The sequence below is a fragment of the Pseudorca crassidens genome, chromosome 5, assembly GCF_039906515.1.
Source record: "Pseudorca crassidens isolate mPseCra1 chromosome 5, mPseCra1.hap1, whole genome shotgun sequence".
Lineage (NCBI taxonomy): Eukaryota > Metazoa > Chordata > Mammalia > Artiodactyla > Delphinidae > Pseudorca > Pseudorca crassidens.
Genome location: NC_090300.1, coordinates 34,958,743 through 34,981,253, shown reverse-complemented (window position 1 = coordinate 34,981,253; position 22,511 = coordinate 34,958,743). Strand labels below are relative to the sequence as shown.

At 37.1% G+C, this 22,511-nt stretch overlaps 2 protein-coding genes across 7 annotated transcripts in view; one reads left to right on the top strand and one right to left on the bottom strand.

Moving 5' to 3' along the window:
* PPP2R3A (protein phosphatase 2 regulatory subunit B''alpha) overlaps positions 1 to 16,080 on the top strand; it is a 222,791-nt gene extending 206,711 nt beyond the window's left edge. For all 6 annotated transcript variants that reach the window (XM_067737736.1, XM_067737738.1, XM_067737739.1 and 3 more), the window contains one exon: positions 13,436 to 16,080. In XM_067737736.1, coding sequence (XP_067593837.1) covers positions 13,436 to 13,562 — 127 coding nt within the window. In that variant the 3' untranslated portion in view covers positions 13,563 to 16,080. The remainder of the gene's footprint in view (positions 1 to 13,435) is intronic.
* A 1,763-nt stretch (positions 16,081 to 17,843) lies between these two features.
* Positions 17,844 to 22,511, bottom strand: part of MSL2 (MSL complex subunit 2) — a 36,623-nt gene continuing 31,955 nt past the window's right edge. The window contains exon 2 of the mRNA XM_067737742.1: positions 17,844 to 21,199. Coding sequence (XP_067593843.1) covers positions 19,608 to 21,199 — 1,592 coding nt within the window. The 3' untranslated portion in view covers positions 17,844 to 19,607. The remainder of the gene's footprint in view (positions 21,200 to 22,511) is intronic.

Sequence of the window (22,511 nt, the reverse complement as noted above, 5' to 3'; positions counted from 1 at the left end):
ATTCTAAAACTCATACTGAACAATAAATACAAAAGACTTGCAGTGAGTTCTGAAAAGAAACAAAGGTATGGTGGGGCACAGGGGACGTGTACTATAAAGCCATAGTAATTAAACTCATTTTAGAATCCATGCCAAAACAGAAGATTTATGCAAAGCAATACAGTATATGATAAAGATAGTGTGTCAAGAAAAGTCTAGTCAGTAAAATGTTGGCTCTCTGGTGGAGTGAAGAAAGTACATATTAAGCTAATATCTGCATGCAAATAAAGAGTTTAAAAGCAAAAAAGTGATGGGAGAAATTTATAGGGAAATTATTTATAGATATGAGTATATTTTAAAAGTGACAAATTCTATATCACAGTCAAAAGCAAACACATAGGGTTGAATAGTCTTTCATAAATTGGATTCTTCAAAATCAGTAGTTAAGAACATGAATATTAACCAATTCTACAACATCAAAAGATAGAAATTTCACCCAGGAAATAACAATGAAAATTCCCACTTCACCGACAGTTAAAATGTAGTAGCCAGATATAACAATTTTAAGTGTTATCTGTACCTAACAACAAAGCCCCAAAATACATGAAACAAAAATTGCCAGACAATTCAACAATTATAGCTGGAGATTTCAACACTCCTCTTACAGTAACTGATAGAACTAGAGACAATCTCTAAGGATACAGAAGACTTGAACAACACAGTCAATGTATTTGATCTAATCAATATATACACTCCACAAAACAGTAGCAAAATACACATTTTTCTCAAATGCACATGGAACTTCTTCAGGAAAGACCATCTGTTAGGTGAATAAAACAAGATTCAGTAAATTCAAATCAAGTATGTTTTCTGACCATTATAGAATAAAATTACAAATCAATAACAGAAGGAAATCTGGGAACCCCAAAATGTTTGGAAATTAAATAACACACTTCTAAAGACGCATGGGTCAAAGAAGACACTGCAGGGAAATTTAATACTATCTTGAAACGAATGAATATAAAAGAACATATGAAAATGTATGAGGTGCAATTAAAGCAGTGCTTAGAGAAATATTTATGGCCCAGAAAGGTCGAACATCAATAATATAAGCTTCCATCTTAAGAAACTAGAAAAAGGAGGAGCCAAATAGACCCAAAATAAGTAGAAAGAAGGAAATAACAAAGATCAGAGTAGAAATCCATGAAATAGAAAATAGGAAAATAATATGAAAGAACTGATGAAACCAAAAGTTGGTTCTTTGGAAAGATTTTAAAAGAGATAAAGCTTTAGAAAAAACGAGAGAGAGGAATAAATTAAAATCAGGATGAAAGAGGTTGCATCACTATGGACACTATAGAACTTAATTATAAAGGAATATTATGAACAACTTTATAAATTTGACATCTTAGATGACATGGGACAAAATCCTCAAAAAACTCAAATTACCAAAACTGGCTCAAGTAGAAATGGAAAATCAGGATAGACTATATCAAGATACTAAAATTATTAAGTTTTCCCCAAAAGAAAAGTCCAGGTCCAGATGGTTCCAGTGGCAAGTTCTGTCAAATATTTAAGGGAAAAAATAATACCAATCTTTCATTAATACTGTCAGAAAATAATAGTAGGAGGGAACACTTCTAAATTTATTTTAGAAAGCCAATATTACCTTTATACCAAACCCAGACAAAGATCACGAGAAATGAAAACTACAAACCAGTATCCCTCATGAACATCAATATAAAACTTTTCACAAAATATTTATCAAATCCAGCAACATATAAAAAAGATTATACACTCTAAGTGGGGTTTACCTCAGGAATGGAAGGCTGTCTTAACATCTGAAAATCTATTAATGTAATACACCATATTCATATAATAAAGGACAAAAACCACATAATTTCCACAGACACAAAAAAAGCATTTGACAAAATCCAACATCCATTCACAGTAACTCTTACCCCAGTAAGGATAAAAAGGAACTTCCTTAACCTGATAAAAGGCATCTATAATTAACATCATACGTATAGTGAAAAACTGAATGCCTTTCCACTAAGATCAGGAACAAGGCAAGGATGTTTCTGTCCCTCCCCATTTCTACTCAGCACTGTAACTGAGGGTCCTAGCCTGTGCAGTAAGACAAGAAAAAAAACATTAAAAGTGTTCAGATAGATTGGAAAGAAAAAAGTAAATCTATTCCTAGATTATATATCCTTTAAGTAGAAAATACAAAGAAATCTGTGTAAACGCTACCAGAACTAATAAATGAGTTAGCAAGGTCTCAGAATACAAGCTCAGTATACAAAAATCAGTTGTATTTCCATGTACTAGCAATGAACAATCAAATAGTGAAATTCAAATAAAGAATTCTATTCACAACATCATCAAAAAGAAAAAATACAATAAATATAACAAAAGAACTATAATACTTGCACGCTGAAAACTGCAAAACAGTGCTGAGAGAAATTAAAGACCCAAATAAATAGAATTAGAAAGCTCAGTATTGTTAAAAAGTCAGTTCTCCCCAAATTGATCTACAGATTTAACCCACTCCCTATCAAAATCCCTGCAGGCTTTTGTTATAGAAATTGGCAAACTGATCCTAAAATTTATATAGAAATGCAAAATACCTAGAATAGCCGAACACTTTTTTAAAAGAACAAAGTTGAAGGACTTAGGCTACCTGATTTCAAAACTTACTACAAAGCAAACAACCATCATGGCATTGTAGAATTGCTAAGTATACACAATCAATGAAACACTCTAGAAATAGACCCTCATATATACAGCCAATTAATTTTCAACCAAAGGAGAAAGGGTGGTCCTTTCAGAAATGATGCTGAAATAATTGGATGTCCATATGCAAAAACAAGAACCTCAATCCACATCTCACACCATATACAAAGATAATTATCTCGAGTTCCCTGGTGGTCTAGTGGTTAGGATTTGGCACTTTCACTGCCATGGCCTGAGTTCAATCCCTGGTGGGGGAACTGAGATCCTGCAAGCCGCATGAAGTGCCAAAATAATAATTATTATAATAATTATTAATAAATATTAATTAATTATTATCTCAGTAAATTTAAGAGCTGAAACCCTAAAGCTTCTAGAATAAAACATAGAAAAATCTTTGTGACCTTGGGTTAGGCAAGAGCAATAAAAATATTGATAAATTGGACTTCCTTCAAAATTAAAAACTATTGCTCTTCAAAGACACCATTAAGAAAATGAAAAAGACACACTGGGGGAAAACATTTCTAAAACATCCTGATAAAGGATTCTTCCCAGAATATATAAAGAACTTACAGCTCAATAATAAAACGACAACCTAATTTTTCAAGTGAACAAAAATTTGAATATTTAACTAAATTAGAGGTACAAACAGCAGATAGATATATGAAAAGATGCTTTACATCATTAGACATTAGGAAAATGTAAATTGAAACCACAATGAGATACACTACACAGCCACTAGAACATCTAAAATCACCAGTTGGCAATGATGTGAAGAAGCTGGAACCCTCATATATTGGACTGATGTGGATGTAAAATTATGTAGCCTCTTTAGAAATGTTTGGCAATTTCTTAAAAAGTTAAACATACATTTATCATATGAATCAGCAGTTCCACTCCTAGGAATCTACCCAAGAGAAATGTTTACCCAAGACTTGTACATGAATGTTTACAGCAGCATTATTCTTAGTAGCCCAAAACTGAAAATAATCCAAATATCCACTAAACTGGTGAATTGAGAAACAAAATATAGTATATCCATGTAATGGAGTGCTCTTCAGCAATAAAAAAAAAAAAAAGGAATGAACCATTGACAAACACAACATTGATGAATCTCAAGCCAAGTGAAAGAAGCTAGACAAAAAGAGTATATTCCAATCTTGTCTGATTCCATTTATGTAAAATTCTAGAAAATGCATCCTCGGGACTTCCCTGGCAGTCCAGTGGTTAAGACTCCGTGCTCCCAACGCAGGGGACACAGGTTCAATCCCTGGTTGGGGAACTAAGATCCCACATGCCACACAGCACAGCCAAAATTAAAAAAAAAAAAAAAAAAGGCAGGCTTGCCAAAGGGGAAAGGGGCAGGGAGGATGGATTGGGGGGTTTGGGATAAGCAGATACACACTACCGTATGTAGGGTAGATGACCAACAAGGATTTACTGTATGGCATAGGGAGCTCCATTCAGTATCTTCTGGTGACCTATAGTGGACAAGAATCTGAAAAAGAATATATATGTATAACTGAATCACTTTGCTGTACACCTGAAGTACACAGTATTGCAAATCAACTATATTTCAATAAAAAAGAAAATATCACAATTTTTTAAAATTTTCTAAAAAATTCTAGAATGACAGAAACCAAATCAGTGGTTAGCTGGGGAGGGCAAAAGTGATTCTAAAGGGGCATGAGGAAACTTTCGTTGGGGGGGGGGGGCGGGGGGTGGAGATTTACATGATCTTGAGGTGTTGGTTTTACAGGTATATACAAAAGTCAAAACTTATTAATTATACACTTTAAATATGAGCAATTTATTCTATGTCAAATATACCTCAATAAATAAAAGGAAAGAACTACTAATACGTGCAACAACACGGATGAATCTAAAAAATACCATTCTACATGAAAGAAGCCGGACACTAAAGACTACATATTATATGATTCCATTTATATGAAATTTCTAGAAAAGGCAAAATTATAGAGCCAGAAAACAGATCAGTGGTTGCCTAGTTCCAGGATTGAGAGTACAAAGTGAATGCAAACAAGCACAGGGAGAGGAAAGGCAGATGGAGAGATGAAAGTATTCTACAATTGAATTGTGGTGATGACTGCACAATTACTAAAACACATTGAACACTTAAGATCAGTGAATTCTATGATATGTAAATTAAACTTAAATAAAACATTTGTAAAAAGCAAGCACCCAAAAAAGTTTAGCTTATTAAATTGGCAGGAATTTTTTAAGAGATGGTATGAATTCAGTACATGTTTGCATTCCTGCTGTATACTAAGCACTACTGGATATTGGTGAACACAGACAGGATCCCTGCCTTAGCAGGGAAAAACAGGCAGGTACAATTAAAATAAAGTGTCTTAACTGCTCTCTCATAGAAGCAGCACATTGTAGTAACATATTGCTGGTAGAAGCAAATTGGCCCAACCTCCCTGGAAATTAATTTGACAATATGCTGCAAAAGCCTGAATTCATACGCTTTGACTCCCGATTCTAATTCTGGGTATCAATTGTAAATAATCAGAAATTTAGATAGAACTGTTCTATCCAAACAGTTGGCATTGGTCACAGGTAATTATAAAATTAAAAAATTCAAAGCAACACAAATGCACGATAATAGAATAGTTAGTTAAGTAAGTCATGGTATCTATGTGTCATATTTTGCAGACATTTAAATTATGTGTTGCACAAAAATGTAACATGGAGAAATCAGGGTTACAAACTTGTGATATAATCTCAATATTAAAAATGTGTATCTATATAAACATGCTAAATGATAAGCCTCCAAAATATTAACAGTGGTTAACTCTGGGCTGTGGGATTGCAAGTACTTTGGTTTTTTATACTGTTCTATAATTTATAATGTTTGTATAATGAACATGTACTACTTTAATAAACAGGAAGAAGTTATTTTTCTCCTTTATCTGTTTACATAGCTGATATGTATTCACTGCAGAACAGTTAGAAATGAAGATAAAAATCTTCACCTAAAATCTACCACCCAGAGATAGCCTGACTTATCATTTGGGAGTATATCCTTCTAGACATTTCTTTGCAAATAGATAAGTAATTTGTTTTACAGAAATGGAACTTTATACTACATATTGTTTTGTAACCTGATTTAGAGGAAGGAGAAAATAGAGATAGCAGGTCTAAACACTTCGAAGTTTATTAGTCTAAAAAGGAGAGAAAATAGATGGCAACTAAAGAGAATAGGTAACTGGCTCAAGCAAAAGTTTTTCTCGAGTTGTGGTAGTGCTCAAAGAAGGTGCCAGTGTGTGTGGAGGGCAGAGAGGGGAAGCAAAGGGATACAGACAGAAATACAGGTGAGGGGTCACGAGAGGAGATGCGGAGACCAGCTGTAGTGAAATTTGACCAGTGCATATGAGAGGCTTCTGCTGGACACCCATCTTCTCATGTTGTGGGAGATAAGATAAGGCCTACACAGAGCACATGTGGGTGATGAGATCTCAAGGGGAGAGGAGAAGCCTTACAACAGCCATGGCCTGTAGGGTGAGCACTAGAATGTCAACAAAGGAAAAGAAAGGCCTCTTTATTATAGTTGTTAGTAACTGACTGACATGGTTCAAAAGCAAAGCCAGACCCAGAATTCCAAGGCTACATCACCTAGGGCTTCATCTCAAGAGGAATTACAAATAAATTAGGGTGAGTTTGCCAAACAGAAATTACCAGAATCAAATATTAGAAAGGGAGGAAGCATGGTAGTGCCATGGAAAGAGCATAAGCTTAGGAGCCAGACAGATCTGGTTCTACCTCCCACTCACCAGCTGGGCAGGTTATCTGACTCCTGAGGCTAAGTTTCAGAAGATACCAGCAACCACCTTCCAAGGTGGTTGTGAGAATCAAAGATAATACATATAAACACCTGGCACATCGTAGATACCTGACAAATAATAGCTATTACTTCTCCCTGAAGGAGAAGAGATACAATATAACATCATGGTTAAAAGCACAGAATTTGGATTTAGACAAATTTAGTTGCACAGAATTTGGATTTAGACAAATTTAGTTAACTTCAAAGCCTTGCTCTATCAATCACTAGAGCAAGCCTCAGCATCCCCTATACAATGAGGATACCACCTGCCACACCAAGCTGTTTCTGGATTAAATAAGACAATGTACATAATGTATTATGCCCTTAGGCATAGTGCCTATGTAATCAATAAACGATGGCTATTATTACTACCACTTCTGTGATCTTGGCCACATTACATAACCTCTCTGAATTATAATTTAGTCAGGTATTACATTAGCATTCCACTGTCTACCTTGTTCCCTTCATTCCCAGGGCACAGAACATGGCACACAGTTGGCAACAGTAAATATCTGTTGCATGAACAACAGGACTGTACTGAGAATTAAAGATAATGTATATAACGTATCTAACAGTGTCTGGCATATAAATCCTGGGAAAAATGGACCTATTTGTGTTTCCACTGGAACATGGGCTCCTTCAGGGCAGAGCACCTTGTTTTATTCATCTTGTAATACCAGCACCTGGCAAACTGTTAGGGATTTAGGAGATCCTCAGCAAATGTTTACTGAGTGGCACAGAAGGCAGCAGTAACCTGGCAGCCACCCTCACTACAAGGATAACGCAGGAGCCCAAACAACTTGACCCTCCAAAATCAACTTGAAATTCTCTATCTACTTTACCATCTAACATCATAGGTCACCTCTGGGCCAAGTGCCTGTACCTCCTGATTCAAGGCTCGTACTTAGGTAATGCCTTCAATAAGCAACCTAGTAATTAAAAAATAATAAGTAATCTGGTAATGACTCCATATTTTAGTGAGGTGAAAGAGGGTAAATGGTCTCCATAAGTATGAGTTTGCAAACATTGTGAAGTATCCCATCTAGCATCAAAGTAATGAACGGTCATAGGGGAAGCCAGGGTACCAGTTACATATACCTAGTCAACTAAATGACCATGACTATGTGTCACCTATATGAAGACAACAGGTTATGACACCAAACTTATAGTTAACATTCTTATGGTTTCTGCAATAAAGTTTAAAACTCCACAGAAACTGTGAAAAGCAGGCTAAAGGGTCCTCTATGTTGCTATCTTAAGAAAACGCAGCCTGTAATAATTAGAAACAAGATTCTCTGCCAATCTGACAAATACTTGATTACTTCAGATTTTTAGTTAAGAGTCTTTTACATTATCTCAAAAATACTTTCTTACCGGATATTCTGGTGTTTCACCAACAGCTTTACATTTGATTAACTTAAACACAATTTTCTTTTTCATTCTGAGAGTCATTATCTGATTAGTAGAGAAAGATAAGCTTACTGCAGAAAAATTGCAAAATATAAAGAGATTAAAATCATCCTCGGTTCAGTCATCCAGAGGTAACCATTATTTATACCTTGGTATATTTCTTTTTGATGCTTAATGTTACTAGTGTATTCAAAAACATGACTTTTAATGCTTCAGAGTATTCTCTCAAGCAATAACACATCCATTTTCCCTATCATCGGGACATTTAGATAATTTAAGAACTGTTTTCTACTGAATGTTTTTAAAGGTGGATTTCTCCTTTATACTAAATATAAACATGTACTGACTTACACCTTGTATGAGATCTACATTTACTTCATTCAGCACTGGAAAATAAGACACTGTAGGCAAAGAAGGCCCGTCAGAAACCCACTGGAGCAGTCCTCCAGGAATGTATGCTATTGAGAGTCAAGTCTGGGGTAAGGGGCTGTATGGAGCCCGGCTGTCCTGAGTGAGGTGGGAGAATTTAGCAGAAGAGCAGGGATCGTGGCGGGTGGGGTACGTGTGTGTATACATTGGGGCATGAGTTATAATCTTACAAGTCCAATAGTTCTGAGTCATTATTTTATAATCTAAAATTTATTCTAAAATTTTTATACTATCTACATCCAAAATAAATAAGAATTAATAACTGATGACTCATGACCCTAGAACTGCAAGAGATCCTCAGCCATCAAAAATGTAGTATCAGGACTTCCCTGGTGGTCCAGTGGTAAAGAATCCGCTTTCCAATGCAGGGGACGCGGGTTTGATCCCTGGTCGGGAACTAAGATCCCACATGCTGCGGGGCAACTAATCCCACGCGCCACAACTACTGAGCTCGCGTGCCTCAACAAGAGAGCCCACACGCCCTGGAGCCCACATGCCACAACTAGAGAGAGGAAACCCGGGTGCCACAACGAAGAGCCCACACCTCAATGAAAGATCCCGCACGAAGACCCCACGTGCCGCAACTAAGACCTGACGCAACCAAAAATAAAGAAAAAAATGAAGTAGGATCAACTTTCTGAGGCAGGAAAGGAGGTGGTACATATTAAGAAATTTTAACAAAAGTTGAAGCAAAAGATTTTCTATAATAGTTACTGAATGGGTCAATAAGGAAATTCTCTGAACCAAATATCTAACTTCTAAAGTATTGATATTTCAGGTAATCCATTTTATATAAATGACTTAGGTTATCTGTTCTTAAAAGTATAAAGGTAAAATTCATCCACTCCTATTTCTAAAGTGTTATAGACTCCAATTCAGAGAACTATTTAACAGTTTATTTTATACATATAGCCAGCATATATCTTAGATTTCCTCAGATAAGCCCTGAATCAAATACTCTATCCCTTTGCCCCTGTAGTCAGAATCCCAGAAGTGGAATCAAACCACAACTCCCAGACAACACCCTGAAACTGCATACAAATTCTTTGTCAGACCACATAGGTGCCAGTCATTATTTCTGCTCATTCCAGCTATTATACTTCCATCCCAGGAATCTGCAGAACTAGTCCTAATACTTTTGCCCAGAAATTGCTCATCTGAAAGGGGAAACTTACTTAGGGAAACAGGTTTCTAAAGGCTATCATATTGCTAGCAAAAATATGATATTTGATATTTTGCAAATTGCAAAAGTATATGAACCATCATTTTCCCTTATGCTAACTATGAAGTTACTAGTAGTTGCTACTATGTTACTACTAAGTTAAAGAATTTGTTCTCAATTTGATATCTAGGGTTTCTTAGTGAACTGTTTGTGAACTCTATGAGTTCTGCTTTAAAGCTCTGACCACTCTACTCATTTAAAAATGGCCAATTAACAGAGAATACCTCATAAAATAATTTCATTTGAGCCCAGAGGAATCCCAGTGACCTACGAGTAAACCTGGAATTGGTCATTTAGAAGGAATCAGTAAACATTCTCTCTCCCTCAGGAATTCCTGGAGAGCAGGATAAAGATTAAGGCTCTTGCAGTTCTGACTTTAGTGACTTCAAGGTGACTTCTGCACCCTCACCATTTTACTGACTCCAGCCTTCCCCAACAACTCAACACACAGTTTTACAAAAGCATTAGGACATCATTTTTCATTCAACAGTACATTTTAAGCACCTAGCACCAGGCACTAGACTATATAGCCCAAGAAAATTAGTGAGTTATAAAATGGACACTTTACAGTTGAGTAGGGATGACATTTATTTAATTATACAGTTATGAAAGAAATAAACAGGGTAAACCGATAATGGAGAGAGGCTTGCAACTTAGGATGCTGAGGGAAGAAGAATCTCCTAGGGAGGTGATGAGAACCCAAAATTTGAGAAGGAAAGTTATGCAAAAAGCAGGGAGCAAAAATGTTCTAGGCAGAGGGAAAAATATAAGCAATGGCTCTGAGGCAGGAAACTGTGTTGAGGACATTTTAAAAGGCCAGTGTAGCTGGAGTATAGTAAGCAACAGAGGGAAATGTGGCTGGAAAGATTAGCAGGGGCCATATCATGCAGGGCCTAGGGGAGAAACTGAAAAAAGTTAAACAAGGTAGTAGTGTAACCCCACTTGCGTTTTTTGAAGATTACTCTGCTACATTGGTAGAGGGGCAATAGAGGCAGGAAGACAAATAAGGAGGCCATTACAGACATCTAAATAAGAGATGGTGGAAGCTCAGGCACTGGGAATCAAGAACCTTTTAAATGACATCTCAGATTAAAAGATGAGCACAAGTTAACCAAAGGGGGAAGGGCACTGCAGGCCACTGAAAAACAGGTATTGTACCGTGGCATTAGGTCCCAAGACCTATTCTGACACTGTAAACAGTCTGGTATGGCAAAAGCAAAGGGTATGTGATAGAAGCGAAGGCAAGAAAACCAAGTGTTAGAAAACTATTGCAATAATCCAAGCAAGAAAGTATAGCATCCTGAACTAAATCAGCGGCAATGGAGAGGAAGAAGCAGGACTGCATCCATGTGGTATTGAAAGTGGTAGGAGAGAGTGGCTGGATTTGAAGAGGGAAGGGGAAAGGCAGGAAGAGGAGCTTGGAATAACAAGGTTCATGGCTTTGAGTAGGTAGATTATGGTGCTATTTGCTAAAATAGGGAGAACCAGGGGTATGGGAAGGACGAGTCCAGGTTTGTACACGCTGCCATATGGGAAGAGCCACATAATAGACAGCTGGATATGTGGCAGTCTCCAACTTAGAAAGAGGCTGAGGCTAGACATGTACATTTAGAAACCACAGGTGAACAAGTGGTGGATAAAGCCATAGAAAGACTGATTGCTCAGGGAAGTACAAAATGAGAAGAGCTTAGTCCAGGATGCTGGGATGCACTAACCGTAATGGGGCAAGAGTTAGAGCAGGGTTTGTCAACAACAGCACTGATATTTTAAGCTGGGTAATTCTGTTGTGAGGCACTTTCTGTCACACTGTAAGATGTTTAGCAACACACCTGGACTCTACCCACTAGATGCCAATAGGACCTACCCAGTTGGGACAATCAAATATGGCTCCAGACACTGCCAAAAGCCCCCCGGAGTGGGGGGAAGCACCGCCAGCTGAGAACTACTGAGTTAGGGTAAAAGGACTCACCAGGGCACTGACAAGAGGTTCTGAATGAGCTCCCTCCAACTTAAGATTCCTCCAAAGTCTCTGTGTATATTACTGCTCTTGGTGCCTTGAAAGTACAAAAGAAATGCAGGTGACATTCTACTACATCCAACCCACAAAGCATTGGAATACTTTTAGGTACTAGATTGGATCAAATCCATTGCTGGAAATCCCATTTCTGTATGAGGCTACAGTGGGGGAAAAATACATACTCTTTTGTAAAAGATTTTTTATTCACAAATTACAAAAAAAAATTGTGACCCTGCCCCCCAGTATAGGATGAGGTGTCACCATCCTGCTTCAGTAAGCCCCAGCACTTCTCCATCACGAGAATAATATGTGATATTTTCCAAGAGTTTATGATGTGTAGGCCCTCTCACCTAATCTCTTTTCAACCCTTATAAGGGGTAGGAACTGCTATTAGTCGAGGAGGCTGATGCAGGGGGGTTAAGTTACATGCCCAAAGTCATATTAAGTGACCTGAGATTAGAACTCAACTTCCAAAGTCCATGCTCTAAGGCTAAACCACTTAGCCACTATTCCAGATGACCTCCATTAGGCTACAAGCTTTGTGAGGAAGGGGCTGGTCGGTCTTTTTCACCATTGTATCCCTAGCATTTGGCTCATGCTTAGCAACAGGAGCTCAAATAGTTACTGTGAATGAGTCTCAGTTCAGACTTCACTCTTTAATTCATTCCCAGATCTGCATTGAGAGCTCACAGACAGCAAGTTAGGTTACCAAAAGGAAGAAAATGCCTTCCATTCTGACAGGAAATAAGCAGCCAGTGTCTGACACTGCATTTCTAGAATTAACTTTTCTTTGAGAGTTTTTCCGTCCAGAAATGAAGCCTCTACCATCAACCCTGCTTCAGTTGCATTAAAGCAAACTTACTCTCCTTATTGCCTCCTTATTCAACATACACCATAACTGGCGTATAACTATTGAGGCCTCAAGGAGATGGGAGAGGAGTAGAAACAGAAATTAAGTATGGAATATTTTTGCAAAATGACAGTTAAGTAATTTCTGACAGGATCATAAATGGTACTCAGGGCAACGTTTTCCAAACATCAGATAAGCTTTTTAATAAAAATGTAATATTCTCTACTCTCTATGAATAGGTGCCACCTACTAGGTATTCCTGCCTCAGCATATTTTTCATCACCAGGCAGTCTTGGAACCTTTTTTAATAAAAGGACCATATATCCAGAAATTTCTGCATAGATGAAGCAGCCATCATTCTGAGATAAAATATTTTGTCATCCCTACCTGGAATAGCCAGGAGGGGTGGCCTGGAGGATATGGAACTCAGGAAATACAAGTAACCTCTAAAGAGGGAATATGCTGTGGAGTTCTGCAAAGAATGGAGGGAAACCCATGAGTGGACTTTAATCTGCTCTATGTACACACAGATATACATCTTCAACGTACTTCTTGGAAGCCATGGAAGGCTATAAAACTGTTTGAGAGAAAGTTCCCCACTCCGCATGGAAGCCACCAATGAAAGCATTCATGTAAAATTCATACTTTCCAGACCTCATACCCTCCCTAACCTAGCTTCATCCATAATGCTCTCATTCCCATCAAAGCCTCTAGGGAAGGCTTGATTCAGCCCGTTTTCAACGTAAGTAACAGGGAAGGGAGAAGAATGTGTTTTCTGTTCCAGAGCACTGTCCCCTCCAGGGTGGCTCAGTTGTTCACAGCTACCATTTAGCAACTCAGGGTATTTCTGCTAGCTGGTCTTGTCTCTAGTTTGCTATACTGACTTCTACCCAAACATTAAAACTTTCTTTTAAAAAAATCAGTAACTCACTTTTGCTGTTCTTTCAGCTCCTTTGAAGATTATGAAACAGAGGAACCTGCCTCTCCCTCTGAAATTGGAAACAAAGGCAATAAAATAGTGACCTCAAGCCTTTCAGAGAAATGTGGAAAGCTTCAGTCGGTGGATGAAGAATAGCTGCCAATGTCTACATGAAAGGGAGATATGTATTTTAAATGTTTTTTTCTTGTGAAGAGATGCTGTAGTTTGCATATTGCTTTTTAAAGGCTTTGATTTCTGCAAGTGCGTTATCTGCAGCACTAGGAATTTTTTTAACGTTTTTGAGCAATAGCTCTGGATACACATACCCAGTTTGGGAGACTCCTCCAATTTGCCTCAAACCTCTTACAGAGCTTTTCCTCAGAAGCAAGTAAGATATACATCACCTTCCAACGTCTGTGAATCAGCACTCTTCACCCCTGAATGTACCAAGGATCTCTTGGGGACAGTGTCAAGCACAGTTCTCTGCACAAAAGCAGGAGTTGCCTCTGTTGTCCAGCATCCCTGAGGCCCATCAGGGCTCCTATGGAGCCCAGAAGAAGCCTTCACTTGCAGAAAACTTGAGTCAAAAAATTCTGGAACTTGAAAAAGCAGTCAGGGCCTCCAGAACTGAATTAGCCCTGGTAATAAAAGCACTGCCAAAACATCTCAGAGACTTCTTTTAATTGTATGTGTACTGGAGTTCAAAGATCTTGAACTTAATCTAATTTCACAATGACCTGCCAAACTGCTAGTCACTTTACATCCTCAGGTATTGTAACCACTGGGCCTTCCAACCTTGCTGGCAAGCTCTAAATAATCCCTCCCCATCCTGACTGTGGATCTTATATAAAATCTGAAGAAAAACTTGTTAACTGAAGACACGTACAGAATATGACTCACACTTGGGGGGGGGGGGAAGTTTCCTTTTAACTCATCTAACATTTGTAGAGAATTATTGAGTGATTAATCTAAAAATTAGTTGATGTCCCATCTATACTTCATATCAGAAGACCTACTTGAAGACTTAAATAATTATATATGAAAATTCTTACTAGACATATTCATCACTAAATATTAGACTAGGCCAACAGTAAAGGCCTCAATCTAAACATTATTCCTTAACTTCATGTTGAAAAGAAACTATTTCAAATATTGCATCCACTTCAGTATTTATCACAAAAATGGAAGAAAACAGTGATGCCACCCATAAAGGAAAGCAACTTCATGTTTACTATAGTGGTAGATGTGGTCAACACAGAATACATTTTTCAGCAAGCCACAATGCAGCCAAGCCCCGCAATACTGTTGAAGATAAAATTGAAAATAAACTATTAAAAAGGATGGAAATTTGACACTATAAAAGAAACCCCCAAGAAACTTTTTAATATCCACTTCTGTCAAAGTCATCAAGTTTTCTCCTGGATTTTTTGTTTTAACCTCAAGTCCTAAATGTCAGAGTAGCTTCCTTTGCACCCCACATTGGTTCCCTTGCTGGTGTGATGGCCAGACTTTGAAACAATCAAACCTTGGGCTGTGGTAGGCAAAAAGTGGAGAAAAGGAGAATTTAGGAAATGCACCATCAACTAGTGTAGTTATTAATAGAGTTAGCAATCCTTCCTGTCAGTATCCTCCCAGTTTCCTGTTATTTTACCTTCATGATCAGAACTGACCTTCCATTTAACTATTACAGAAAGTATTAAAAGTTAGTTTCTAACAGTTCACAAAGAATAAATAAAAGCTTAAAAGTGACTAAATTTTTTGGAAACACTACAAAAAATAATCTAAACACACTGGTAAATTATTAGGATTAAAAGTGTTTATGTGGTACATGAAATTTACCGTCTATCCCATCCAACCTTTACCAGGGAACAAAAGCAACTTTACATTTTCAGATAAAAATGCTAAAAAAAAAGGTAAATTTTGTTAGAAGCCAGATATGGTTTAAAGGTTTTATTAGCCATAATGATCTAAACTATTTCTAAGACTCAGCAAAAATTCAGTTTTCCAATATACATTTGATTTTGGTTTTTTTACTACATAGCTGTACTTGACCTTGTTTCTACTTACTGAAGTCCTCTTTCACTTTGGTCAATAACTGGTTTCAAAAGTCTACAGTTATTATAAAAGTACAGCTAACAATATCATTCCACTTAAGATAGTGCTTTTAATTTAGGTTACCCAAAGTATCACATTTTCAGACATAAGAATGTGTTTCACTGTACTCCCTTCTTAGTATTGAATGTAAGAAATGTGAATTCTGAGGAACTAAGATGATAGTATATATTTGACTTTCTGGTAAAGATCATGCAGAATATAATCATTACTGCCCAACTGGAAATTTCAAGTTATTACAATATCCAAGACTCTTGATAAAAGTTAAATTGAGGGTATGATCTTAATGCTAGTCAATGAAAAATGAGTTTCATAGCATAACATTGCCAAGGTAATCAAACTAATGAAATTCTGTATATTTTCCCTGCATCTTATCTATGTCATTGTGTACTGTTCAAAGTGTTTATAAAACTCTAGATTGATCAAATGAGAGAAGTCATTTGCTCAACTTTTGGAAATGTTATGGTGTGTTTGGGTGGAGAAGCCTGCATGATTTAACTTTTGTTTTTGTTTTTCCCTTTTTGCAAAACTAAATAAAGTTGTCAAATATGAACTAAGATAATCACTACACACTTTTGGTTTTAATCACACTTGCAATTCATTTTTATGTTTGAAAGAGTAGCATTAGAAACAAACTTGAGTTTCAAAGAGAATAACTCTTTGAACCCCTGGGAAAACTTTATAAGGAAAGATCTGGGGGCTTCCCTGGTGGCGCAGTGGTTGAGAGTCTGCCTGCCAATGCAGGGGACACAGGTTCGAGCCCTGGTTTGGGAGGATCCCACATGCCGCGGAGTGGCTGGGCCCGTGAGCCACAATTACTGAGCCTGCATGTCTGGAGCCTGTGCTCCGCAACGGGAGAGGCCGCGATAGTGAGAGGCCCGCGCACCGTGATGAAGAATGGCCCCCACTTGCCACAACTAGAGAAGGCCCTCGCGCAGAAACGAAGACCCAACACAGCTATAAATAAATAAAATTAAAAAAAAAAAATTCACTTTAAGAAAGATCTGGAAGGATAACACCTCATAATGAAAAGTGATTTCCTCTGGGGATAGGAATTTGGGTTTGGAAGTGAGAAGTTCACAGGGATCAAAGGAGACTTTAAGCCTTATATATAGTATATTCTTTTAAAAGAATGTGTAATTGTTATCTGGATACCTAAAACTTACTTAATTTTTTAAAAATAAGGGAGAAAAATTAAAGTACCATCCACACATTAGATTCCCATTCTATACTTTGAACTTAGTATTTTCTAAAGCATTTTATATTTGTTGCCTATGATACGGGAAAAGAAATTTTACTTTTCATCGGTTGTTAAAACTTTTACTTTTCTTCAGCGAGGTCACCAATGAGTTATTTTAAGAAAACTAAGAACACAGTGAAGGAATTCTTTATCCTAGAACTGTATTACATCTCTGCTTAGAGATGTAGACCTATGGAAACTAATCAAAAAGATTAGCTCTAAAACTGTCAGCTTTAAAACTTCTGTCACCTAAGGTGAAAGATCATTGGATCATTTATGGTAATTACAAGGACTCAAAAGAACAAGTGAAGATGAGTCATATTAAATGCTGTTATTGTTTTGGTGGTTTTAAATCCTGTTGAAGTAAATCCAGTTACTTCAGTAATAATTTCTCAATCATCCCTTGTTAGCCATTGGTCAGCATTCCTAAAATAACTCACGGTATAAAGAAAAACAACGCAAAAATCAAGGCACTGTAATTAATACTCTTCCCCAAATGCATATAATACAGGCCATTCAGAGCGTGCTATCCCAAACTCCTCAGTATTCTACAACATAGAATTACAAAACTAACATTTATTGATAGATTTAAGGTGTAATACAGGTTTCCAAAAGTGTGGCAGTGAGAATACCAGCATAAAAAAGAGAAACTTGTGCTAAAAAAAACCTGAATTCATCATTGGCAATATTACATAACAATCAAGGCCCTCACATACTAATGATTTTCACTTTATCTATATTGCCAACCTCCCATGCATCAAAAAACACAAAACTAAGATTATCAAACTTGGGAATCAATAAAGTACTCAAGGAATTTTAAAATCATAATATTAGGAAAATTTGGGAGATTTGCAAAATTTATCCTAATCATCCATGTGTACAATCTCATTTCTAGTCATTTTTGCAGTGATCATTAGTGAATAAAGAACAGATTTACAAGTTTATATAGCAGGGCATCTGCGTCCAACACAAAATTGTTACAAACTTTAGGCAAATACATGTTTCATAAGACACTGCTAACACTTAGAGGAATTAAATAAAATTCCGAAACTTGGAAAGCAAATAAAGACAAGACAACTAAGAAGCATTTTCCACCATTTACTCTTGTTATCAAAAATAGTTCAACTCTTCTCGCAAAACAAAAACAAAATAGTACATACTGGACACATACATCACATTTTTCTTCCTATGGCTTTAGCCCACCCCCACCCACCAAAAGAGACAAAAAAAAAAAAAAAAAACCCAACAACAACAACAAAAACAACTCTACCTGACCACATTCACAGAAAATGACACCAGGATACACTACAAAACAGAAGGTGTCATCTGCTCTGTGTCCAAAGGTTTCTTCTCCATGTCTTGTACTAGGTGAGTAACCATCATTGAACATGCTGTGTGCCAAATCAAAACATAACTTCAACATATGTCAGATCTCAGGAGAGGTGGTGAACGTAGTAGAAACTGAAAATTTTCCAGCAGTATTTTTCTTTAAATAAGCACTGTCAAAGCAGCAACTCTTCTTTTAAATCATAAGGTCATTTCTTTACAACCTAGTCAGTCCTTGTTTTATTTGGGCTGTGCTCTTTCAAGCAACTGACTAGATTTCCCTTCAACAGAATGTTGTGACTCACTTATCTCCCCCATAAAAATTACAGGAAAGAAGTGCATTTAAACTGAAACATAGTTTGTGCTTTACATGCAAAAGAGTATTCTAAAGAATATCCTCCTAGCTTCAAACCCAACTAAACGCACAGGCTTCATAAAAAGGCATTTTTATTAGGCCTCTATAAAGAAGTCTCCACAATGAATAGCACCCTAAAAAAAAAAAAAAAAAAGGAAAGAAAGAAAAAAGCATATTCAAAATAAAGTCTGTGGCAAACAGAGGAAACGAAAATCACTTTGAAGTGGCCAATGGCAATAGGTATAATGCATAAATCTGAGTAACTTTTGGAGCATTATTCTAAAATTATTTTAAATAAATCCCAATTTCTAAATAAAACATTTAAATAATTTTTTAAAAATTTCTGTCACATACCATAGTCTAAATTCAATTACCTTCAGAATAGAACTGTTCTTCTCCACTTCATTTATCTTATTAGAACATTGCTCAAAGTGAAGGATTTTTTTCCCTAGAAATGAGTCAGACTTAACTAAAAATGGGGATCAACTCAGAAGAGTTTTGTGGCATAAACAGCTAAAAACATCTGCAGTCTGACAGAATTTCAGTTTGTTCACTTTTAAAAGACAGATTTCTTCAACATTCTAATGAGGGGCAATTTTTCTTTCATAATACTGCTGATTTAAGAACTGCTACATACACCAGTAGCCAATTTTCATGATTAGAAATGGTATTATGTCAGCACAAAGGTTGAGCTGGACACATCAGCTTTTCAACAGGAGAAACATCAATGGCATCTGAAGGTAGCACTGAGTCTCCTGAACAAACTAATGGTTACTTTTTCACAAAATATGAGCACAATCTTTATGGACTGACTAGATACCACTTCCTTACATTTAATCATAAACTTTGATTATGCACAAAGCATGACCATAAACAGTGAGGTTAATGTTATTTTCCTTGCCAAAGTTCGTTTTGTATAAATCAGTTGCATCAGCATTTGTTCTCAAACTATGAGGTTCTGTAAGAACTAAGGACATATAGTTGTAGGGTTACTCCTCCATTATCTGCAAACTATTTCCCCGACACTAACACATATAACTTAGCAATGAAAACACTTGATACAAGTGATCTATATGCAGGAGCTCCGGCAAGTTAAACCAACAAAACCATAGCTGCCGTAAAACTGTAGCTATTTCCCTACCAGAGGTAGGTTTAAAGACCCACTGATTTAACAGTCGAATCTCATGTCTATAGCTTCATCCAAACTTTTATCATCATGTGTACTGGCAGCTAAAAACGTTGTTACTGGGGACCCTGTGACATTAATTACACTGGTGCTGGTACTAGCATTGCGCACAGCAATGCTAGTCACGTTAATGCCCAAAGTGAGCCTGGTCTGCTCCAAGGCCTTTTCTGGCACAGCAAATGCCTCCAGCTTCTTCTCCCCATTGGCCATATAGGAGTTTTGGCAGCCACGACATATACAATCTAAGCAGGCTTTGCGGTTAGAGTAGCAAGGGCAGCGTTGGCCGCGGCATGTAAGAACACTTGGATTTTGAGTAGCACGCCCACATTTACACCCTTTCTTTTCCTGGGGTTTTTTATACACAGTCTTGGTAGGACTTCCTGGCATAAAATGATGACTAGGAATCTTTTCCTTTACTGTTTTGTCTTTTTTAAGAATACCTGGCTTGGTTTTAGAGTGAGATTTCTTGGATCCATGTTCATGACTCTTTTTCATGCTTTTAGCAGATAAAAGTACAGTTTTGCTGATTTTGGGTGTTGTGCCTCCATTGGGAACAGTTGCTATAGGTTGAAGAGAAATTTTGCTCTCCCGTTTCACTGTCACAGGAGCAGATGCCCCCAGTGTTGGGCCTCGGATAATGGTAGAAATTGGAAGTGGCTGAACTTTCTCACTGTCGCTTTCTGATCTGGATCGTTTTCTATTCAATTTTGCTACCTTCGGAGTTGCTGCTGTACATGATAACCCATGAAGTGCAGGACTGGTGGACATAAAAACATTATGGCTAAGAGACTGGGAAGAAAGCTGCAGAAAAGGTCCATTGGATACAGTGGCTTCCAAGTTGGGCTGCAAATTAGGGCAACAGACTTCTGTGTTTGAAACAGTTTCTAAGCTGCGGAGTACTTCCTCAACACTCAGTAACAAAGAGTCACCAGGTTTTATATCTTCACTGAAACTGCAAATATCAATGCCTGTGGAGCATAAGTCAGTGGCTACCGTGTCACAGACAGGTGGCAAACTGTCAGACAGATCCTCAGTTTTTATGTCAACAGTGTTACATACATCAATTGTATTTGAATGTTCAGGTGAAGGAATATTTATACCAAATCTATCTATTGAAAGCCCATTATAAGTAGGCAAACCATTGATAACAGAACTGCCAATAGCAATGCTGAGGGTGCTTTCAGATACTGGAGATAAACTAGCTTGAGGATCAGTTGTGGGTTCTGAGGTCGAAGGTAAAGGGGAATGTGTCAAACACAAAGTAAAGGATGAATCTGAGGGTTTTTCCGTCTCCTCACAAAACAATGATCCATCATTAAGCAAAGCCAAAATATCAGAAGAACAGTCGACTGCTTCTATTATATCCCGTGCCAATGTAGTCTGTGTTATATATTCACAGAGTTTTTTGTAGCAGTTCACTAGGATGCTTAACTGCTTGTTTTCCTCAAACTGCTCATAGTCTTTGCACCAGCTACATGAAGGCTTCATCATCATTTTCTTGCCTTTACAACTTTTGCAGACATAGTGTTGGCAGGTGGAGTTGGTGGGTGCAATAGGATCTTGTAGCAAATGTCCTAAGAAGGAAAAAGGAGGAAAGCAAAGATTTTAGTAAAATGAATTTATAATTTCATATACTGAAGTTGAGATTATAAGTAATCTATTAAAGTTAAGATGGATTAAACTCACCAGACCAGATAACAAAACATGTAACTTACAGGAAACAGAAAAATACTCAATAGCTCACTTCACTTCCATGCCATATTCCCCATTCCTTTATCTCAAACAGAATCTTCCTCAGTCTGCGTTTCTCCCCCAAATCAGTATGTTCTGGTCCACTTTCTTATTCTCTTCTCCAAAGGCTAGAAAGAGGTGGTGATCAGTCACTAAAAGCACAAACTAGGCTTAAAACTCTTGGGACCTCAACCTAACCCAACTGTTGGTAATGCCACAACATACTGAGCACAGTCATACTGTTTATTTTGTGTTAGACATGGGAAAAAGATAAGAGCAAGAGAGAGTTAGTCCCTGTCCCCATTAAACATCCTTTGAGGGCACTAATCATTCAGTACAATGGCATCTTCACAGAAAAAAGTACAATTTCAAACCATTTCATTGTATATACCAGTCATAAACTAAGAGAAGACCAAAATATAGTTATGATGGAAAAGAACTATATTCATTTATTAAAAAAGGAAATATTACTAAATTCTTTTATAGAAAATCAAAATACAATGACAATGGAAAGAAGTGTTTAAATGTAGTTAAAAAAAAAAAACAGAGTATAATACTGGGCTCAAAGTCTTCTGACAGAATACACAATGACCGTGGTCATGAACCACAAGTATCCAAAGTATAGCAATATAGTATAAAAGTGAAAGTGATCCCCCAACTTGATATAACTCCTAAACTATAAATGATCTATACATATGAATTAAAAAGGAGAAAACAACTAGCTCCCCAAAGAAGCAACTGCTCATTGGTTCCCAATTCAGGACAAATAGTAATTAACTCAAAGCAGCACCTGTTTTCTTATATACATTACATAATTTAAGACTGGGACAGAAAGTACTTCTGGTTATAGCTAGTGAAATCAGCAAACCCTCTCCCTTAAAAGCAACTATAAACCTGAAAATTTTTGACAAAGAGTCGTTTTCACAGCCAAAGACATAAAACCATGTGAGAAGCATTTATGTTTGAAAAACTGATTTCAGGTAAGGACAGTGGGAATCTGTGGTGTTCTGTTCCGGGGCTACCCAGGTTCTACCCTACCACCCAGCTCTATCAGTGTTACCCTGTGAGAACCGGAAGCTGCTGTGGTGGAAGGGGACTCATTCCACTTAGTACAGAAGACAATGCATAAACATGGAGGCATTATCACTGGAAGTG